This window comes from Pimephales promelas, chromosome 15 (genome assembly GCF_988280905.1).
Source record: "Pimephales promelas chromosome 15, fPimPro1.hap1.1, whole genome shotgun sequence".
NCBI lineage: Eukaryota > Metazoa > Chordata > Actinopteri > Cypriniformes > Leuciscidae > Pimephales > Pimephales promelas.
The window spans coordinates 33,083,569-33,103,868 of NC_142783.1; the positions used below are offsets into that span (position 1 = coordinate 33,083,569).

General features: G+C 35.2%; 1 protein-coding gene across 4 annotated transcripts; it reads left to right on the top strand.

The window, feature by feature from the left end:
• Positions 1–100: 100 nt before the first annotated feature.
• Positions 101–19,250, top strand: slc4a1ap (solute carrier family 4 member 1 adaptor protein). 4 transcript variants are annotated; one of them, XM_039653451.2, is made up of 15 exons: positions 101–463; positions 1,398–1,841; positions 3,804–3,999; positions 4,077–4,205; positions 5,474–5,534; positions 5,665–5,804; positions 9,523–9,683; positions 9,771–9,840; positions 9,920–10,112; positions 11,308–11,410; positions 11,523–11,715; positions 11,983–12,078; positions 12,210–12,289; positions 13,273–13,342; positions 18,286–19,250. In XM_039653451.2, exons 1-15 carry the CDS (start codon positions 125–127, stop codon positions 18,333–18,335), a joined length of 2,325 nt encoding a protein of 774 aa, XP_039509385.2. In that variant the 5' UTR covers positions 101–124; the 3' UTR covers positions 18,336–19,250. The 4 variants fall into 4 exon arrangements, with proteins under 4 accessions (XP_039509385.2, XP_039509387.2, XP_039509386.2 ...); XM_039653453.2 differs by having other exon boundaries at positions 12,213–12,289; XM_039653452.2 differs by having other exon boundaries at positions 11,311–11,410.
• Positions 19,251–20,300: the final 1,050 nt, after the last annotated feature.

Sequence of the window (20,300 nt, forward strand, 5' to 3'; positions counted from 1 at the left end):
ATACATCCACATTAACATATTCTGATACATTAATTGTTATGAACAAAATAAGAATTCTTAATAAGAATATTATTTACTCAAGAGTACAGGAACGGAATCATTAAAGTGTTACACCAAACACACCATGTCGGATACTGAACACACGATGGAGTCTGAACGCAGCGGGCAAATAGAAAATAATCAAACTGAAATAGAAACAGAGAAGAGTTTGGACCCCACCTGTGATACCAAAGAGGACATCACCAGCAATAATGAAAACACAGATGATCCTTTTAAGAAACCTGTTATTTTCGCGGCTCCATCTCTCACGGTGAGGAAACCAGGAGGATCAAACTCAACCAAGAAACTCACTGAAGAATCAAGATCAGAGAATAACGACACACATCTTAATACTAAACACCAGCCGACAGACACTCAAACAGACCCATCCGATCATCCATCCGAGAGAGCTGAGGCACAGAAGGTGGGTTATTGACATACAAATCATTTACAATCAATGTGTTTTTAAACCAATTTTTGTTGTAAAATAACATGTCAAAGTGTTCAAAATGATATTTTGGCTATTTTTATGTCAGGCGGTATAACCAAATATTAGTATGTATGTGTACTGTTAGTTGTACCATCTGACATAACGTTAAAGTGTAACTTGCCAACCTTCCCATACTTAAAATGAGTAGTTTTTACCAGGATTTGAGAGAGATGTACTAACCTTTTCATTCTGCCTCTGGATGATGCGTTATCATGTTTAATGTTACCTTGACAAATCGTAATAAGAGCTATCTTTGCAGTTTTGTCACCTTGACACTCGAGAACATACAAAAAGGTGTTCAATTATCTCAACAGCTTTAATACTACTGATATTTTAAAAATGTGTTTGGTTTAAAACCTAAAATGATGCTATAGCATTTAGTTTTCAATGTTTTTGTCATAAGGATACCATATTAAATAGTTCAATGAATCTGTTCATTGATTCAGACAGTTGCACCACCTGACATATTGGGGGTTTAACGAAACATAAAAATTACATGCATTATTTAAATAAAATGAGTTCAAACTAAATAGGTTTTATAGAATAAAGTCATATAGTACCGGTCAAAATTTTTTCAAAGAAGTTTCTAATGCTAATTTATTTGATCTCAAATAAGAAGAAAAACAGTAATATTGTGAAATATTCTTACAATTTCAAATATTCAAATCTATTTTAATGTACTACTTTCAAATATAATTTATTTCTGTGATGCAAATCTGGTCAATCCAGTCTTCAGTGTCACATGATCCTTCAGAAATCATTCCAATATGCTGGTTTATTATCAATGTTGTAAACAGTTTATACAATTAGTTTAGAAGGAAATAATGCAGTTGGACACAAAAAGATCCATGTCATGTCATTGACCCAGGTCCAGCCCAAACCAAAAGACATCAGACCCAAGATCACTGCCAAACTCCCTCCGGCGGGCAAGTTTCCTCCTGTCCCGTACACCGAGCCGCCGTGGGGATCTGTTCCTGACATCAGCTACTCGTTCGAGCTGCTGAAAAACGGGGCGATACTAGACGCGGTCCCGCTGACCCAGAGGAGTTACTTCGTGGTGGGTCGGCTGCCGGTGTGTGACGTGTCTCTGGAGCATCCGTCCATCTCCCGCTATCACGCTGTGGTTCAGTACCGGGGCACAGCCGGGCAGGACGGGGGCCTGGGAGAGGACAGAGGCTTCTATGCCTATGATCTGGGCAGCACTCATGGCACTTTTGTGAATAAGAACAAAATACCCCCTAAAACATACATAAGGCTACGAGTGGGGCATGTTTTAAAGTTCGGGGGAAGCACGAGACTCTTTATTCTGCAGGTATGTATTTCTCAAAGGGATTGTTCACCCAAAAAGGAAAATCATTCACTCACACTCAAGTTGTTCCAAACCTGTATGAGTTTTTTCTTCTGCTGAACACAAATTAGATATTTTGATGAATGTCAGTAAAATCAATGGGGCATCAACTGTTTGGGATAGCTAAAAAATATTTGAAAAGCTCTTACACTGTTTAAAAAAAAATCATAGATATTTGTTTTAAGCGTTATTGGTCTACTACGATATGATACTGAATGATTACCAGATTAATTCACCAAGGTATTGACATCTTACTTGTTCATAATGGTATTTTCTGTGGCTTTACAATAGTAACTTTCCACCAGAAACTGTAGTTACCAATATTATATTATATTTTTGTAACCAAAAGTCAAGCAGTTAATTACGGAGGCGTATTGCATTCACTTGAAGAAAAAAAAATCTACTCTGTTTTTCTGAATTAACGAGTTAATTTTTCATGAGAAAAAAAAATGTACTCTGTTTTTCTGAATTAATGAGTTAATTTTTCATGGAATTTTTTTTTTTTTTTTGCTCTGTTTTTCTGAATAAATGAGTTAATATTTCATGAGAAAAAAAATATTTTGCTCTGTTTTTCTGAATTAATGAGTTAATTTTTCATGGATTTTTTTTTTTTTTTTGCTGTTTTTCTGAATTAACAAGTTAATTCAGAAAAAACAGAGCAAAAACTTTTTTTCTCACGAAAAATTAACTCATTAATTCAGAAAAACAGAGAAAAAAATATTTTCTCATGAAAAATTAACTCATTAATTCAGAAAAACAGAGAAAACCTTTTTTTCTCATGAAAAATTAACTCATTAATTCAGAAAAACAGAGCATAAAAAATTTCTCATGAAAAATTAACTCGTTAATTCAGAAAAACAGAGCAAAAAAAATTTCTCATGAAAAATTAACTCATTAATTCAGAAAAACAGAGAAAAAAAATTTTTCTCATGAAAAATTAACTCATTAATTCAGAAAAACAGAGCAATTTTTTTTTTTCTCATGAAAAATTAACTCATTCATTCAGAAAAACAGAGTAGATTTTTTTTTCTTCAAGTGATTGCAATACGCCTCCGTAGTTAATAAAGTTCTGAAATGTTTTTATTTTATTTGCATGTACACCAACTAACTAATGATTGGTTGCCTGATAATTATAATATTGTTTTTAGAGGTAGACCGATTAATCGGTCGGCCGTTTTTTGGCATTTTTTAATATAATCGGCATCGGCCAATATCCAAGTATATTAAGCCGATTATTGCGGCACACGTGTTTGATGCACGCTGCCGCTAGAGTCATTTTCCAACCGAGTGAGCAGCAGACCTAAATATGAACGCATTCATGAACTATCGTGCGGGATGCCGTTGTCTAAAGAACAACAGACGGACGGTGCGTTGTGGTGCATTTAAAGTTTTTGTAAAATATAATTTTCCCTGGTGGTTGTTTTTGTCGTTCAACAGCAATTTACTAGTGAAATATGTTATTGTTAGAAGTTAAATTAAATAAAATATAATAAATCGTATATAAAAAAAATTAAATAATTTAAAGTTTCATTTAAAGTTAAATTGTGTCCATTTGTCTTTGTCCGTCAAAAAAAAAAAAACATGTTTCAGGACATTTTTTTAGAGGATAAAATGTTTTTGTTGAGAAAATTTGTTTATGTTATGTAATTATCATTTCTTTTACATTTTATCTTTCAAATAGTGGTTAAAAACCAAGCATATATCGTCCAAAATAAATCGGCAGCATTAATCGGCCATCGGCCGACCCGGATTTCAAAAGATCGGTATCGGCATCGGCATTAAAAAAAAATGTATCGGTCGACCTCTAATTGTTTTATTTCTATTAGTTTTAGTTAAGCAAATAAAATGTTACCAATATTCATAATAGATTTATCTCATGCTCATATTGCTCGAACATCAATTATACCAGATTACGTGTTTCCCCAGGGTCCAGAGTTTGACGAAGAAGCAGAATCTGAACTGACGGTGACGGAGCTCAGAGAACGTGCTAGAAAACAGAAAGAAGCGCTGGAGAAGAGGATGCTGGGTGATGGCTCAGATGAGGAGGACGAGAAAGAGGAGAGTGAACCCAGTGCTACAACGAGAAGCTCCTCAGAAGATACTGGCTGCTCGTGGGGAATGGGTAACAATGATTCTCAATCCATTATAACTGCCCGCCTGTTTGTTGTGAACGTAACACTTTGTCTTTGTTGTGTTCAGATGAAGAGGCAGTGCCGGAAGAGGACGAGAATGAGGAGAATCCATTTGCCACAGAATTCCAGGAGGATCAGGAAGCGGCTTACTTAAAAGATCCTAAAAAGGCCTTACAGGGCTTCTATGATAGAGAAGGTAAAATATTAACTTAAAGGGATACTCCGCTTTTTTGGGAAATAGGCTCATTTAACAACTCCCTCAGAGTTAAACATTTGAGTTTTACCGTTTTCGAATCCATTCAGTCGATTTTCGGATATTAGAAGAATATCAGTAACCAGACAGTTTCTGGTCTCGTTGACTTTCTATAAAAATATACTATGGAAGTCAATGAGACCAGAAACTGTGTGGTTACTGATATTCCTCTAAATATCAGAAAATCGACTGAATGGATTTGAAAACGGTAAAACGTCAACTGTTTAACTCCGGGGGAGTTGTAAAATGAGCCTATTTCCAAAAAAAAGTGGAGTATCCCTTTAAGTTAGATTAACAACATGACTTTCAACTTTAAACGGAAAAACGTTCGTTTTCACGACTGCCACATTTTGCAGGCCTGGACGAGTTGCAAGTAGGGCTGCACCCCTGATATTGAAGAAAAATGCGATATGTGATCGCGTTCTTCGTATTTCACATTCTTTTTGTGACATTGGAATATTGCTTGATGTTGTAACGTAGCGTTATAGGCAGAATGAGCTTTAACACTGTGTCTAAACAGGACGCAGCCGATATTGCTCGCGTCGCAACAGCTGTTTAGCCTATAGACGCAAAAATAAAAACGTTTAACACGGATTGTTTTGACAACGTTGTTGCCTGTCCTCAAAAGCACGCAAAGGAAAACCGTTTCCTTTTTTAGTGCATCGTTGTTGTGTAAATGTACCCTTAAATGTTATACATTTCTGTACACGCACACATCCGTGGATTTAAAGTTCCCATGAAATCAAAATTGACCATACTTACTTTGTTTGCCTAAATTGATTGTTTTGTGGTGAACAATTCATACATGCAAGTCAATCCACACACAAAACATTTTTTTGGCTTTGTAATCTTTAATCAAATTTTGAAAATGCCCCTCCCCTTTGCATTGGAGGACCGATGACGTAGGCTTTACGGTTTGGGTGTCTCCTTAACATCCATAACCACGCCCCTCCAACTGACAGCTGCTGTGTGTTTGCGAGTGCCGAGCGAGCATTGATTGACAGCGTGTGTAAACTTGCGTCATCCTCCATTTCAGAATGAAACACCCCTTTTTCTAGATCCAATCAGGTGCTAGTTGGAAAAAAAAAGCCACGCCCACTATTTTGCCTCATTTAGTATTCCGTTTCTCTCGAAAATACGTCACAACACTGGAGAAAAGTCGTTTGCAACTTCCGGTTCACGGGGACTTTAACTGTTTATTTTCATTGCAGGAGAAGAACTAGAGTTTGAATATGAAGAGAAAGGCCACGGCTCTTGGCTCTGCAGAATTAAGTAAGCACTTCATTTCTATTTGTAGCCAAACCACATTTGTACCTTTTTTGGTTTTATAGCAGTTTAGCACCAGCTCAGTGTTCAGTGGCTAGATAATTTTCCACAAACGTGACGTTGATGTGTGTTTTAGGTTGCCGGTGGATGATGCCATGGGAAGACAGCTGATGTCTGAGGTGACGCTCACAGGGAAGAAGAAAGACGCTGCCGTCCAGTGCTGTTTAGAGGCCTGCCGGATCCTGGAGGCTCGAGGTCTTCTGAGACAGGAAGCAGGTACGCATCGCCAAAGCAGGTTCATGACTGCGCTCAGACTCATAGATCTGTCAAATAAACCATATGTTAAAAAAATGACCATGTTAGTTGGTCCATTTCAACTGTTATCACCAGTGTTGGGTAAGTTACTCTAAAAAAGTAATTAATTACTAGTTACTAATTACCTCTTCAACAGTGTAATTAGATTACTGTACTAATTACTCTCTCTAAAAAGTATTTAATTACTTTTAATTACTAATTACTTTCAAAATCCCATATCAGTCTCAACCAGCTGAATAATACAAGGATAGACAAGAATCTGTTTTAATTCTTTCAAATAAATACTATAAAATTGCATGAATTATCCTTAAACTGACCACGGTGGAGAAGGTTACATTATAAAAACATACTTTTTAACATCAGACAATATATTTTGATGTTAAACCCACTATTGTTTTATGTCTGATCTCATGACATTTCACACTTTTTTCATACATATCTTACAATAATTCATATGAATTTGTACGAGTGCGGTCGTAATATTTAGACACCTCATAAAATGCATACGAATCGCTGTGAGATCGGATTGATCTATACACAGTATTTACCGCAATTACATCAGAAGTAACTGTAATTAAATTACAGATAAATGAAGAGTAATCCCTTACTTTACATTTTCAAGGGAAAAGTAATTAAATTAAAGTAACTAATTACTTAGTAATTAGTTACACCCAACACTGGTTATCACACATCTTCCAAAATCTGCAAAATAGGGAAGTGGGCTGTCTATTTATTTCAATAACATTTACTAATTTTGTGTAGCTTTAAAGAGCCTATATTTAGCCTGATGGCCAGAAGACACACTATAGACCATTTTGCACGATGTAAACAACACTGGTCCAGAAGCACTTCCTGTTTCAGTTTTTTAACACTACATAAAAGCTGGGATAAAATACAACCAACAGAACATATACAACCGAATCAAAAAGTTAAACAAACATCTTTAAGATTTTTTCTTTACATGTGAAATAAAGAAAACAGGAAGTGCTTCTGGACCAGTGTTGTTTACATCTTGCAAAATGGTCTATATTATTATTACATCTTCCAGAAGCCCAGAGTGTTGTTTTTTTGTTTGTTTTTCTTCTTCTTCATGTAATCACATTGTTAAGAGCTTAAGAAACAAATTATTATTATTATTATTATTAGTCTTTTTTTTAATTACGTTGATATCTGAATTTATGTAAAATCCTAGACTTTCAAACATCAAAATGTAATTTATTAATATGTATTCGTGTACAAAATGACATAAACATCGTTTCCTATTGTTTTTTTGCCTGGAAACGCTTCCAACACGCTTGCGTGTTGCGTGAAAAATGGGGCTCATGGACTTGTCAAATAAACCATTTTTTTTTTAAATTACCGTGTTAGTTGATCATTTTATTATCGTCATTCGATTTATTCTATGATTTTGTATTTCGAATGAAATTTTGTAACAAGTAGGCATGGGCGGTATCCAAATTTTCATACCGTCAAACCTCCTCCCTATTTTACCGCGGTATACGGTATTACCGCGTGAGTGACTAATTAAAAATTACGAGATAAGGCTCAGACGGCATCACACATGATGACACGTTCAACCAGAGAGTGTCGGTTCCAATAATGCATCTAAAAGCTGTCAATCAACTATTAGTAAACAGGAGATACATTGTCTCACACCAGAGAATGTGAGCAGAGTGGTAATATTTCCTCTAGAGAGGGCAGCGCATTTCTGAAGATCATGCGCCACGAGCTCTCGACGCGAGCCGAGTGGAGCCGAGATAATATTATTTATTAATAAACTAGTGTTTTCTATGTCAGTTGCTGCAAAGATAAAGATTGCATTGACGATGCAAACTGGCATCTTCATGGTATGAAAACACGAATAAAGAGTAGCCTAATGCACACTTCATATGAATAAGCCTATAGCAGAGAGCAGCCCATTTCTTTTAGCTTGTAATTGTTTTGTTTAAAAGTATAGACATTTCAAGCTTACATATATATACACACTTCTCAGATCATTAAGACATGTATCTTATATGCCGAGTTTCAGTTCATGTATGAATCGCGCTCCAGTCACGCGTCGGCGCGTGTCCTGATTACTATCTTTGCTTTTTATTTATTAGCCTAATCCAGGCAATTCGTTGATGAAAAAAATAATAATAAATGAAGATGCAATTTATTCAAAACGAAATTCGTTTTAAAGAAAGGCTTTGAGCAAAGATAAAGATTGCATGTAAACTCGCATCTTCGCGGTAGTGAACGCGAATAAAAACTAATGCACACTACATATGAATTAGCCTAAACTTAAGCAGAGAGCAGCCAATTTCTTTTAGATTGTTAAAGAAGACATTTCAAGCTTACTATACACACTTCTCAGATCTTGTTTCTTATATGCGAGGTTCAGTTCATGTATGAGTCGCGCTCCAGTCACGCGCCCGCGCGTGTCCTGATCACTATATTTGCTTATTATTAATTAATCCAGGCAATTCGTTGATGAAAAAAAATTAAAATGAAGATGCAATTTATTCAAAACGAAATTCGTTTTAAAGAAAGGATTTCTACAAAACAAAACGTAATAAGTGGTCATAATCATGTCTGACTGACCCATTCCAAATGTTTTCCGATATTGCGCATTTTATGATCTTATCTTAGTCATCTCATGAAGTTCCCTTTTCATAAAATCAACATACATAGAAAAACATCATATTATTAAAAAAATATGAAAGGAATAAGTTTTTTTTTTCAAACCTAGCTTATATTTAAGCGTCACACGGTCCGTCCCGCTGTAGACTACATGCATGTGGCGTGCATGTGGTGGTGGGGCGCAATTTTCAAATAATAATCGAATAATACCAGGCAATCTTTAAATATTATTTTTGCTTGAAATGCCCATCCCTGCCAAACTGCAGAAGTCGTGTTCTTCTTCGAGACCAAGTCACTCGGTGCGCAACTTGCAATCTTTGCCCTCTCTCCCCCACTCTCTCGTCACCACACTGTCACGTCATGAGAACCAGATATAAGCATTTTAGCCATTAAATAAATTGTATTTAAAACATTGCACTTATATAGGAGATAGCACTTCCTATTTAAGTGCATTGTTGTTTTTTTCTGACGGTGTGACGATATTGAAAATGATACCGTTGCTATTTTTAGATCCCGCGGTATACGATATTACCGTAATACCGCCCAAGCCTAGTAACAAGTAACTAGATTTTAGAATAGTTTTGCAATATGATTAGTCATTTGTAAATTTAAAACGTTACCCTTTTAAAAGTTTGTCGGTTTTGAATTGTTGATCTACTTAATAATAATGTTTTGTTGTAATAATTCAGTGTTTTAATGACAGTTCAATCATGCCAACTCTCTGAATAGTTGTATGATAATCTTAATGTATTTGGTTTTGGAGGACTAGATCTGTAACTTTTGATATTTTGCAGAGTAAATATGGGCAAGTGTGGGAATCAATACTGAAATATCTATACGGTTATAATTAATTTCTGCTGCATGGATACGATACCAGCTTCTCGAGATGACAGTTGTCATAAACATGCATAAAACTTCCTTCATATTCATAACATGTGTCATGTCAGTCTTATGCACACCCCTTCAAGTAAAGTGTTACCGGTATCATGTCTGTAATAATCTTGACAGCTCAATAGACTTATCCACTCACAAACTTTCTATTCGTATCTCTTTACAGTGTCCCGCAAACGCAAGAAGAAGAACTGGGAGGATGAAGATTTTTATGACAGCGATGACGACACATTCCTTGACCGGACGGGAGCGGTGGAGAAGAAGAGGAAGGAGCGCATGAAGAAGGCCGGAAAGATTCAGGAGCGTCCTGACACGTATGATTCGCTGGTAAAGAGTATTTCCGCTGTGATTATTATTATTATTACCCATGTCCGTTGTGTGCTGTACCTGGCATTGATGTAATATCTTTCTTAGCTAGCCAAACTGGCCAAGGTTGAAAAAGAGCTGGCGGACACTGAGAAAAGGCTCAGTTCTTCTGGGAAAGGTGAGATGGTGAAAGTCTGTTTTTCCTCCATATTTGGTCATGTGTGAGGTTACACTTCCTGTTTGTTGTCCTCGTTCAGGAGGCTCCAGCTCTTCCACAGAGGATCCTCTGGATGCGTTCATGAGCGCAGTCCGGAGTGAGGTGGCTCTGGATGGGGTGGAGAGGAAGAAGCTTCATTTACACGTAGCTGAGCTGAAGAAGGAAGGTCAGAGACTGCGCAAGCTAGCGGATCTGGCTAAACCTACCCAGATGCCCTCATTACAGCCCGGCGGGTGAGCTGTGTTCCCTCCAGATTCGATACATATCACGATATGATATTATTGCGATACCGCAAGACATATGATAAAAGGTTAACAAAAAATTTACTGATGATTAAAATGCTAACTTTGATATTACATTGTGGGTTTAAATGAATAGGTTTGGACTTGGTTCTTGTAACCCAAGGACAATAGTGACACCAGAATAAAAATGAAGAGTTCAGATGCAAAAGCCTCTAAATGCCATTTGAAATTTTCTTCTTTAATGATGATTTTTATCAAACTTGTATATTTAAGTTCAGTAATTTCACTTAAATAGCAATGATAATTACCTATTAATTGTTATTTAAGTGAAATTACTGAACATAAATATACAAGTTTGATAAAACTCATCATTAAAGAAGAAAATTTCAAATGGCATTTAGAGGCTTTTGCATCTGAACTCTTCAAATATTCATGATACTGAAGCTGAAAATACTGATTTATTTTAAATGAATATGCATGCACTCTTTCACTGACTAGATATATTTAAAATAATGTTGGCCACTTACGGGTAACATAAGACATTTTGCATTATCAGGACCCACAAATATTCCCCCATTGCATTATTATACATTATAATTAACATTATATATAATAGTTTAATGTAGTACTGACACTAAAACCATGAAAAAAAAATGATTTTTTTTTTCTCTCACATTAATTTTTATTTTGGGGGAACTATACACGATACATATTGCCATTATCCACTATACGTATTTTTTGTTTAAACGTTTGTTGAAAATATTACTTTTTTTACAGCAGAGTATACTTCTCAAAGTGATAATAACAATAAAAGATTAATTAAATTGTTAGTTTATTCATGTATGGGATTACCACTGTTTTTGTTAATACATTTGTATTATATCAAAACAAAAGAATCCAGAAAAATTACAACAGACCACACAGGATTTCTGGAGAAAATAGAAGGAAAACACATTTCAAAGGGCAGTAGTATTGTTCATTTTAATTAATTAAACCGTTAATACGGAAAAATTCAAACATAACATTTTTAATAGCATAACAAAAAACACGTAATTTGAGAAAAAAATAAAACTGATTTCATAGGGCCCTAAATGTGTGAATATTTTATTTTATTATATATATATATATATATATATTTTTTTTTTTTATTATTATTATTATTTATTTTATTTTTATTTTTTTACAGTAGTCAGTCCACGGACTCAGAGAAACCGAAGAAGTTATCTCTACCTATGTTTGGAGCCATGAAAGGAGGGAATAAATTCAAACTGAAGACTGGAACAATAGGAGTGAGTCTTTCCATATGAAATAAAAAACAATAGATAGGCAATTACCTTAAAATGATTAAAATTAGTTAAATGTCTCTCTCTCACTATCTCTCTCTCTCTCCTAAATGAGCAGACGTTACCCCCAAAGCGAGCCAATCTGCCTCCTGAGCTCTTCAATATGAAGGAACTGCCCCCTGGTGGTGAGAAAGAGGAAGAAGAAGATGAGGAGGAGGAGGAGGAAGAAAACAACAAGACTGAGGCTGGTGTCGTAGAGGTTATTCAGTCTGCAGAGACGGCCAGCTCAGACAGCGCACACCACACTAATGGTTAGATCTTGACCAACATCACTTCCTTCTGCCTTAACACTGGGTACTTCGAAATTTCCAAATTACTAATGCTAGATTCGCAGTTTTGAGTGTATAGTGTAATTCTATAACTGACCACAAGTAGGCAGTGTTATGCTACTCAAAATGAGTAAAATGTGTGTTAATTGATTTAGATTTGACTCAGCTAACACATTGGACAAAATCGAAGTAATCCATAGGTTCATAGCTAATATGCATTTTCTAAAATATTTCTATTTGTGTGTCTAGAGAAAGAAGAGCATGCGGACCAGCCTGCTAAGAAAGTTACGTTTCATGTAAAAGAAAAAAACAAGTCATCCCATCTTCCACAAAACAAAAGTGAAGGTAGAAAATAACACGCGCTCTGTGGCGTAACTGTGAAGTTTCTTCCATTGGTCCATTGATTGCATTTGCATTTGGTGCTTCTAATTTCACCTTTAAGTTATCTGATCCACTAAATTATGATTCATATCCAGCAGAAGGAGTAGACCGTGATGTCTCAAATGATCAGAGTACAAAGACAAGCACTAAGAAGAAAGCGTTTGGCCCAAGCAGGGTGAGTCAACTCGAGACATAAGATAAGCATCCATAAAAGGTTTGTATCTCTACAGTGGCCCCAAAATATCAAACAAAGTGGCTTTTATTTCAAAGAAACGAACAGAAAAACACTTTTCAAGCCAGACTTTTTACAAATAAATATTAACTGGTATAAATTTAGACAAAAAGTATTTGGACATGTTCATTTTGTCAGACGAGATGTTCATGGTTTAACATTATTAATTATATGGTCACTTTGCAAGCTAGAATAGCTTTTGAACTTTATATTCCAGAATCCTGGAAAAATAAATGTATCATGGTTTCAACTAAAATATTAAGAACAACTGTTTTGCTAAAAACAAGAAATGTTTCCTGAGCAGCAAATCATTAGCATAGTAATGATGCTGAAAATAAGGCTTTGATCACAGGAATAAATTACACTTTAAAATATATATTAATATAGAAAACAGTTTATGTGTGTGTGTATGTATGTATATATATATATATATATATATATATTACTGATTTAACATGATCCCTGCTAGCTGAAACATCTGTGTGAACATTAATTGTGCAAATACTTTTTTGATCCACTGTATGGATGAATCAGAACTTGTAAAAACTGTCTGTAGCTTACAGTAGCTATGTTTGCATCCATTTTTATGCGCATTTTGGGATATCGCAAAAACATTTTTTTGGTTTGATCATTCTGAAATGCCAGAGTCAAAGTCTATCATCAGAATGTTCATAAACACCAGCATCCGAACGCAAGAGAACAGCGTTTTATTTTGCCGAGACGCAAGATGTTTATGATGGAGGAAAAGAGAGCCACAGTTTCTTCCCCGATTGCAGCAACTTCCATTTTTATTTCCCAAGAAGTGACCATTTTGTTCTCTTGAACACATGGGAAGGAAACGCTGCTCCAATTGTGTCCATAAGTTCAATTCACAACATTGGATTGAAAGTTGGTTTTCTTGTGCTCTGATATTTCCATATGTCTAGCCTCCCGTGACCATGTCCAAGGAGTATCCAGAGGACGACCCTGACTACTGCGTCTGGCTTCCTCCGTCAGGTACTAAGCTTCCCTTCTTCATCCCTGTAGACTGTGATATCATTAAGTCATATGAAATCACGAAAATCTCACTTTAATCTCAATTTACAGGCCAAACATTAGCTTTTTTGATCTAAGGACATTTCAAACACAGCTTTAGAGAGGATTAGAGACTTTGCATTGTGGGAAAACACAGTAACACCTGGCCAAAGAGTTTACTTTAAAGTCACATGGTTATTACAAGATAAGGTTATCTTTATTTCTTTAAAAAAAAAATGTAATTTCAGTTTCTACCAGGATCCGCTTTTATTCAGCAAGGACACTCACATAAAAAAAAAAAAAACCTTTGTGTGTGAATCCTTTCTTGTTGACAGAATACTAGAATAATATTTTATTTTATTTACATTTTCAGAATGTACATAGGAACAATTTCAGATTCAGAAAATCTAACATTTTTCTGTTAACATTCTTGATAAATGTCCCTAATGGATAGAAATAAGGGTAACGCTATAAGGTCCATTAGTTAATGAATTGACTAACATTTAACGGTCCCACTTTATATTAACCCTTGTGCTGCATTAGATTTTTAACACCGTTGAGTGCATTAAGGACCAAAAATGGCCACATATTAAACATTGCCTAAAATATTATATATTATTATTATTTTCCACTTTTACCAAGTTAAATCTTTTAACCAGCATCAGTCCTCATCATAACTACCAAAAATGTATTCAATTTCAGGATTTTAACCCTTTAATTACCAGTTTTGTTTGCGAAACCATCGATTTGTATTTGGAAAAAACACAAAAATTCAATTTTTTTCAATAAATTAAATGCAAAGAGAAAACTTTAGATTTGGATTATCACAGTCCCACTTTGCAAAAAATCCCACTTAGCGCGTTGGAGACCAAAAATGGCCACCTATTAAACATTGCCTATTGCCTAAAATAAGGTGCATTTCCACCCATAGGGAATAAATATGTAGTGACGTCATCTGGTGGAATACACTATATAATGCAAATAATGCTTTTGCTTCAAAATGAAAGGATGTTTGTGCAAAAATCATGTTTCATGTATCACTGACAGCCTCAGATTTAAACAACGTTTTAATGGGTTTCAATGGGCCATTTTTGGTCTTTATGGTGCTGAGTGTTACTATTTGATCTACACAGTGTGTGTTATACAAATTTTGCAAAATGGGATTACATTTTTTACATGTATCCAAAAAGTCACAATTTTGCCAAATTTCATACCATTTGCATTAAAACAGCCAAAATGGTCGAAGAAATTAAACTGCAAAAGACCAAAAATGTCCCTAATGCAGCATAAGGGTTAAATGGCTTTAAGTACTATGTACTTACATTGAAAAATAAGTACAATGTACTTGTGCTCATGTTGTATTGGCAAACACTTTTTGCTTCAATTGAGGTGTGATCTGGGTAAGGTTAGGGACAGGTGTGGTGGTATGGGTAGGTTAAAGTGTAAGGGATGGGTCAGCTGTGCAATTACAGATGTAATTACATAAATTAGTTACAGCTGTAATTGCATGCTGGTATTTTAAAAATATAAGTACAATGTAAAAACATGTATGTACACAATAAGTCCATTGTATCAAATTATTCGTTTCAATGAAAGTACGGGACCCATTTAACTATTAATGAGCTATACATTTTTTTTTACAGCATTTATTAATCTTTGATCATCTTAGTTAATAAAAATACAGCTGTTCACTGTTAGTTCATGTTAGATCAGGTCCATTAATGGGATACTTTAGGATTTAGCATTAAGCTTTGTATTAGTATGTAAAACCTGTAGTATTTTCATATTACCGTGCTTTCCACCCTCGTATCCCCCTGAGACGAGACATTTATGTATTTTTTTTGATCAAAAATCATCATGTTATATATATATATATATATATATATATATTAGGGCTGTGCAAAAATTAATTGCGATTAATCGCATCCAAAATAAAAGTCTGTGTTTACATAATATATTTGTGTGTGCTGTATATAATTATTTTGTATATATAAATGCACACACATGCATGTGTATATTTAAGAAAATGTGTTATTCATATATAAACTATTTAAATTTATATAATATAGATTATGTATTTATAAATATATACAGAATTTAAGCGCAAATAATTCTTAAATATATACATGCATGCATAGGTATTTATATATACAAAATAATTATATACAGCGCACACAAATATATTATGTAAACACAGACTTTTATTTTGGATGCGATTAACTTTTGCACAGCCCTAATATATATATATCACTGATTCTTGAAACTTTGGCAAAAACATGTCCCACTAAAAAAAGTGCTAATTCTGTTGGAAATTAATAACATTTTCATGAATGAAAAGAATCAAGTTTATAATCAGGGGGTCCTTTGCACATATGTAAGGTTCTTTTATAGGTTTATTTTTCATTTTTATTATTTTAATGATTATATGCTGGCCCATTGCCTACAAAATCAGCTGTCCTCGGATAGGAGATAATCATTTCAACTTTATTAAAAAAACAAAAAGGAATAATTGAATTGAATAATATATTTACCACACAAAAGAGTACATTGCAATATGTATTAAAAACTACAAACAGTGAGTTTTGAACAATATTTACTATTATTTTGTGGTTGTTCAAAATGTGTCCCACATATTCGTCACCACCGTCAGATATTTATAAAAAGTAATAAAATCAGGCAACTACAAGGTCAACTACATTCCTCCATACCCCATTTTCAAACCTTCAGCTTTACAGCATGCTTCAAGATCACTCAAGCTCCCGTAATTTTGCTATTTTCTCTTAAACTTGTTCATATATTTGGGCACTGCTACTGTCACAACCATAACATGTCAACACCGTCTCTTTTGTATAGAAAATATTAGATTAGATTATGACATAAGTGTATACTTTTTAAGAAGAGGTCTGAAGTAGCTAGCAACAGAGGGGAAACAAGATGGCTATAATGTGAACAACTCATGCATATCATGTGAAAGAGTAGGTTTTGTCACCACCGTCAGACGTCACCACCGTCAGGTTTTCTATCTGACGGTGGTGACATACCGTGTGACGGTGGTGACAAAACCCCCCAAATGGTCTATAACAGAGGCTAGAATATAATTGTTGATCACAATAAATACCAATATATTATCCTGTAATATTCCATTCACCTCTTTAATATTTTTATTTATTTAATTCCCCCTATATTTCTTCCATTCAGGCTTACACTGCATGCTACTGTTAGCGCGAGTGAGAGTGAGGATGTTTCCTAATATCCTCACGGCTGTGGTTCAGCTGCAGGAATACAGCAGTTCTAATCTGAACACGTTTGATGCGATTAAATTGTGTTTCATGACGTTCATTTAGATTTTTGCCCACACTAAAAATTTGTTAAAGCCTAGCATGGATAGGAGCAGCAATAACCCCCTTGGGGTAAACAGAACAGAACCAACATGAATGTTTTGCAGATTATTTCAAAATTTAAAGTACAATATAATTCGAGAATTTATTCAGATTCTTGGGGAATCAGAATGTCAAGTCCTGACTGACGAGTGGAGCTGGGGAGGGAGGAGGGCAATGAGCTCCTGATAAACGTGATAGCTGCTGATAATACTGAAGGAGCTTATATATGTGTACAGTGATAGGCGTCATATTCCTATAGGGGGAGGTGGATCAGCTAATAGTCGGCTGATGCGAGCTTGAATAACGTGACCTGCCAGAACTAACCAGAACTATGGATGCACATAGTGCAGAGCCTACCTACACAGCACATAGTATGCACTATCCATTCCAGGCTATGCATCTCCAATGACTAAAGCCAAATGAAAATGGCATGACATCATTTAAACAAATCTAACATTCGCTGTAATTACCCCCAATTTCATAGTCATTACACTCAACTTTGACTTTATGTATTTTCGAAAGTTATGGCTAGGCAGCAGCTATCTGTAGAGGAGAGAAGGAGAAGAAACAGGGAATACCAAAAAAAGCTGAGAGAGAAAATACACAGTGAGGCAGAGTTAAATGAGGAATACCTCATAAAAGGAAAAAAATGTTTATCACAGTGCTCAAGATTGTTATTTTTTGGACCAAAGAGTTAAATGAAGTTGTTAAGCAAGAATTGATTGACTTGAGTGGTATACATTGTGGAATTGTATGTTGTAAAGAGGCCACAGTCACCACCGTCAGATTAATGTCACCACCGTCAGTTCTAAAGTCACCACCGTCAGAGGGAGTTTTATTGGTTTTAAATGAATATACTTGAAATATGATTCTTCAGTGCTGTTGAGTTATTAAAGTAATAGTCTCTTTTAATACAAAAATATGTTTGTTAAATAAAACAACATTAATTTTTCTATTTAGGCTTAAAGTAAATGTTGTATGATGTTATATCTTTTAAAGGAGTACACGCAAAACAGTATAAAAAATGAACAAAAGTGAATATTCAACATTTAACAGCATATATGTGTACCAAGAATGCCAGATAATGATTTAAAAACTCTGAATACATATTAGACCAAACAAATAAAAAATAATTTGCTATTTATTTTGTCTGACGGTGTTGACAAAAACAAAGTGATAACTGGAGAAACGCCTATTTTATGAAAAAAATACAAAATGAGGAGGTTGCACCGGTGCATTGCTGAACAGCCAAGACCTTGCTTTATAATGATATACCTTCAGATTTTGTAATTTAACTAACTTTTTATTTTCAAAATTAAAACCTGTTTTATCCAAATTCCCAAGAATCACTGATATATATATAACATGTATGTATATTGTATATGTTATATATATTTTGTACATATATAACCTTATTGTAAAGCAAATAAAGTCCTGTCCTACATTAGTTTGCTTTTAATTATGAAAGTTAAATGCATGGCAAATGCTATTTCATTTCTATGACTAGACATTTAAGACATGATTGTGTCTTGTGTGTGTGAACAGGTCAGACCGGCGACGGGCGGACGCATCTGAACGAGAAGTACGGATACTAAATCCAGAGAGTGAAGACTTCCTCACTAAAAGTGAATCAGCCCAACCGTTCATCTTAGTCATCTTAGATCATTTTCGTTGTGACTGGAGTGGCTTGGATGAGCTGAGATGTTTTGTGAGTCTTGTGACTGACTTTCACTTCCCTTCGCCCAATTTTCATTCAACTGCAATCGTTTTCCACACATGCTTTGGGGCCCAAGTTGCCAAGTATAGTTTTGAAGTGGAGACTGCTTAAGGATCTGTTTTCATTGGCACTTACTGACTGGTTCCTCCACACAAAAAATGACAAAAAATGAATCGTTTCTCTGCTTTTCCAGTTGGAATATGTTGGTTTGGACATTGCATTTGCTTCGAATGCATCATGCCAGTGTCGTGCCAGTCACTTATGTTTAATCACTGCTGTTGTTGACAAATCTCTCTCCACGGCTTGCTGTTCTGGGACGGTTTCGAGCTCTGTAAACACTCGATCCGCTGTTCTGGGTCACTCTCTGAGTAACGGCGGACTCCCTCTTCGGTTTGGCTCCGTATGGCGAGCGAGCGCTCCTGTTGGATGCGGTTCTGTTGAGAGAGAGCCGGCTTTACCAGCCATCTGGACACTTGCTTGGCATTTTAGGATTGGGAGCAAGCTGTTAATGAATCAGTCTGTGTGTGTGTGTGAGAGAGAGCTCTGTGTACATTATTTGTGTGTGTGTATTCGCTTCTCTTGATATTAATGAAGAGTGACTCAGTGTTGGTGATGTGTCCAAGGAAGGATTAGGCCCCCCACGTTCGTTCGCTACTACGCGCTGGTCTCTCCCTCGGTTTATCCAACGCTTTTAATGCTCTTCATTGTTTGGAGAGCATGGTTATCGCATACAATATGTGTGTTTTGTTACGTATATTTTGTAAAATAAACAATTTTTCCTGTGTCTCACCAACATGGGGGCTTGTGTTGAATGTTTGTAAGTTGTAATCAAGTAAATGATCATCGTGATCAACTTTTCTGAGTGACCTTTTGTACACAATCTGCTATGATTAGTTTAAACATTTTTTTAGCAAGTAAAAGGCCTTTTAGTTTGATTCTAAACGCGTGGTATTCACTTTTTTGGTCCGCAGCCACTGTGGCGAGTGGTTTTCCAGCTACTAAGCATTTTCACTGGCCACAAATTTGACATCAATACCATTGGGAAAGACTGCCATATACGTAGGTATTTTTAATAATATCTTAGAATTTGACAGCACGGGTTGCAAAAACTTAGTTAAGACTTCGTGAGCTTAGAATTATAAGGTTTTATCTCCGTTTAGGGTAGTTCTGAGATATTGGGCATCGAAGTTTTTACATCCCAGCTGGCAAACTGTTATGTAGTATAATCTTCTATTATAACTTTACCTATTAATCTTTTTTTTTTTTTTACAAAAATAACACCACACAGGCATTAATAAACACCTAATGGATCAGATTATGTCTCAAACTCAATTTCGACCAAAAGTTACGACTTGCCAACTAAGTTAGTCTAGAGGTAATCAGTCTTACTTTTCTGATTAAAATTAGACCACTCTTCTCTTTTATGTAACTGATTTTAAAAAGTTAGCACCAGTCTTGAAGACAAAAAAAAAAAAGTAGATGACTGACTTTTAAGACTAGTCTAAGCAACCGGCCCCAGGTCTATTAGGCTGCTGTCTCTTTAAAACCTGACCCATTACACCATTTTTATTCTCAACTGTTTACATGAATACTCACCAAGACTGGCATTTTGACATTATTTTGAGTTATTATTCATCAATTAGCATGCTTAAACAGTCAAATACACACAATTTAATACTGAGAGGTGGCTTTATGTGCCTGCACATAGTGCTATCGTATATCTAATCTGCAGAAAATGGCGTTTCAGATATTTCGGTGTCAAAATGTATAAATCAATATTTTTGACAACACTAAATTCCACCTATTTTATTATATCAGATGCTTTTTTTATAACTATAATTTA

What these genes read in the sequence shown, in the direction of transcription:
- slc4a1ap (XM_039653451.2), top strand. Translation starts at nt 125, where the DNA reads ATGTCGGATACTGAACACACGATGGAGTCTGAACGCAGCGGGCAAATA. An exon ending in TGGCTGCTCGTGGGGAATGG is followed by an intron (nt 4,000 to 4,076) that starts GTAACAATGATT and finishes TGTTGTGTTCAG; the next exon opens with ATGAAGAGGCAGTGCCGGAA. An exon ending in TCTTGGCTCTGCAGAATTAA is followed by an intron (nt 5,535 to 5,664) that starts GTAAGCACTTCA and finishes TGTGTGTTTTAG; the next exon opens with GTTGCCGGTGGATGATGCCA.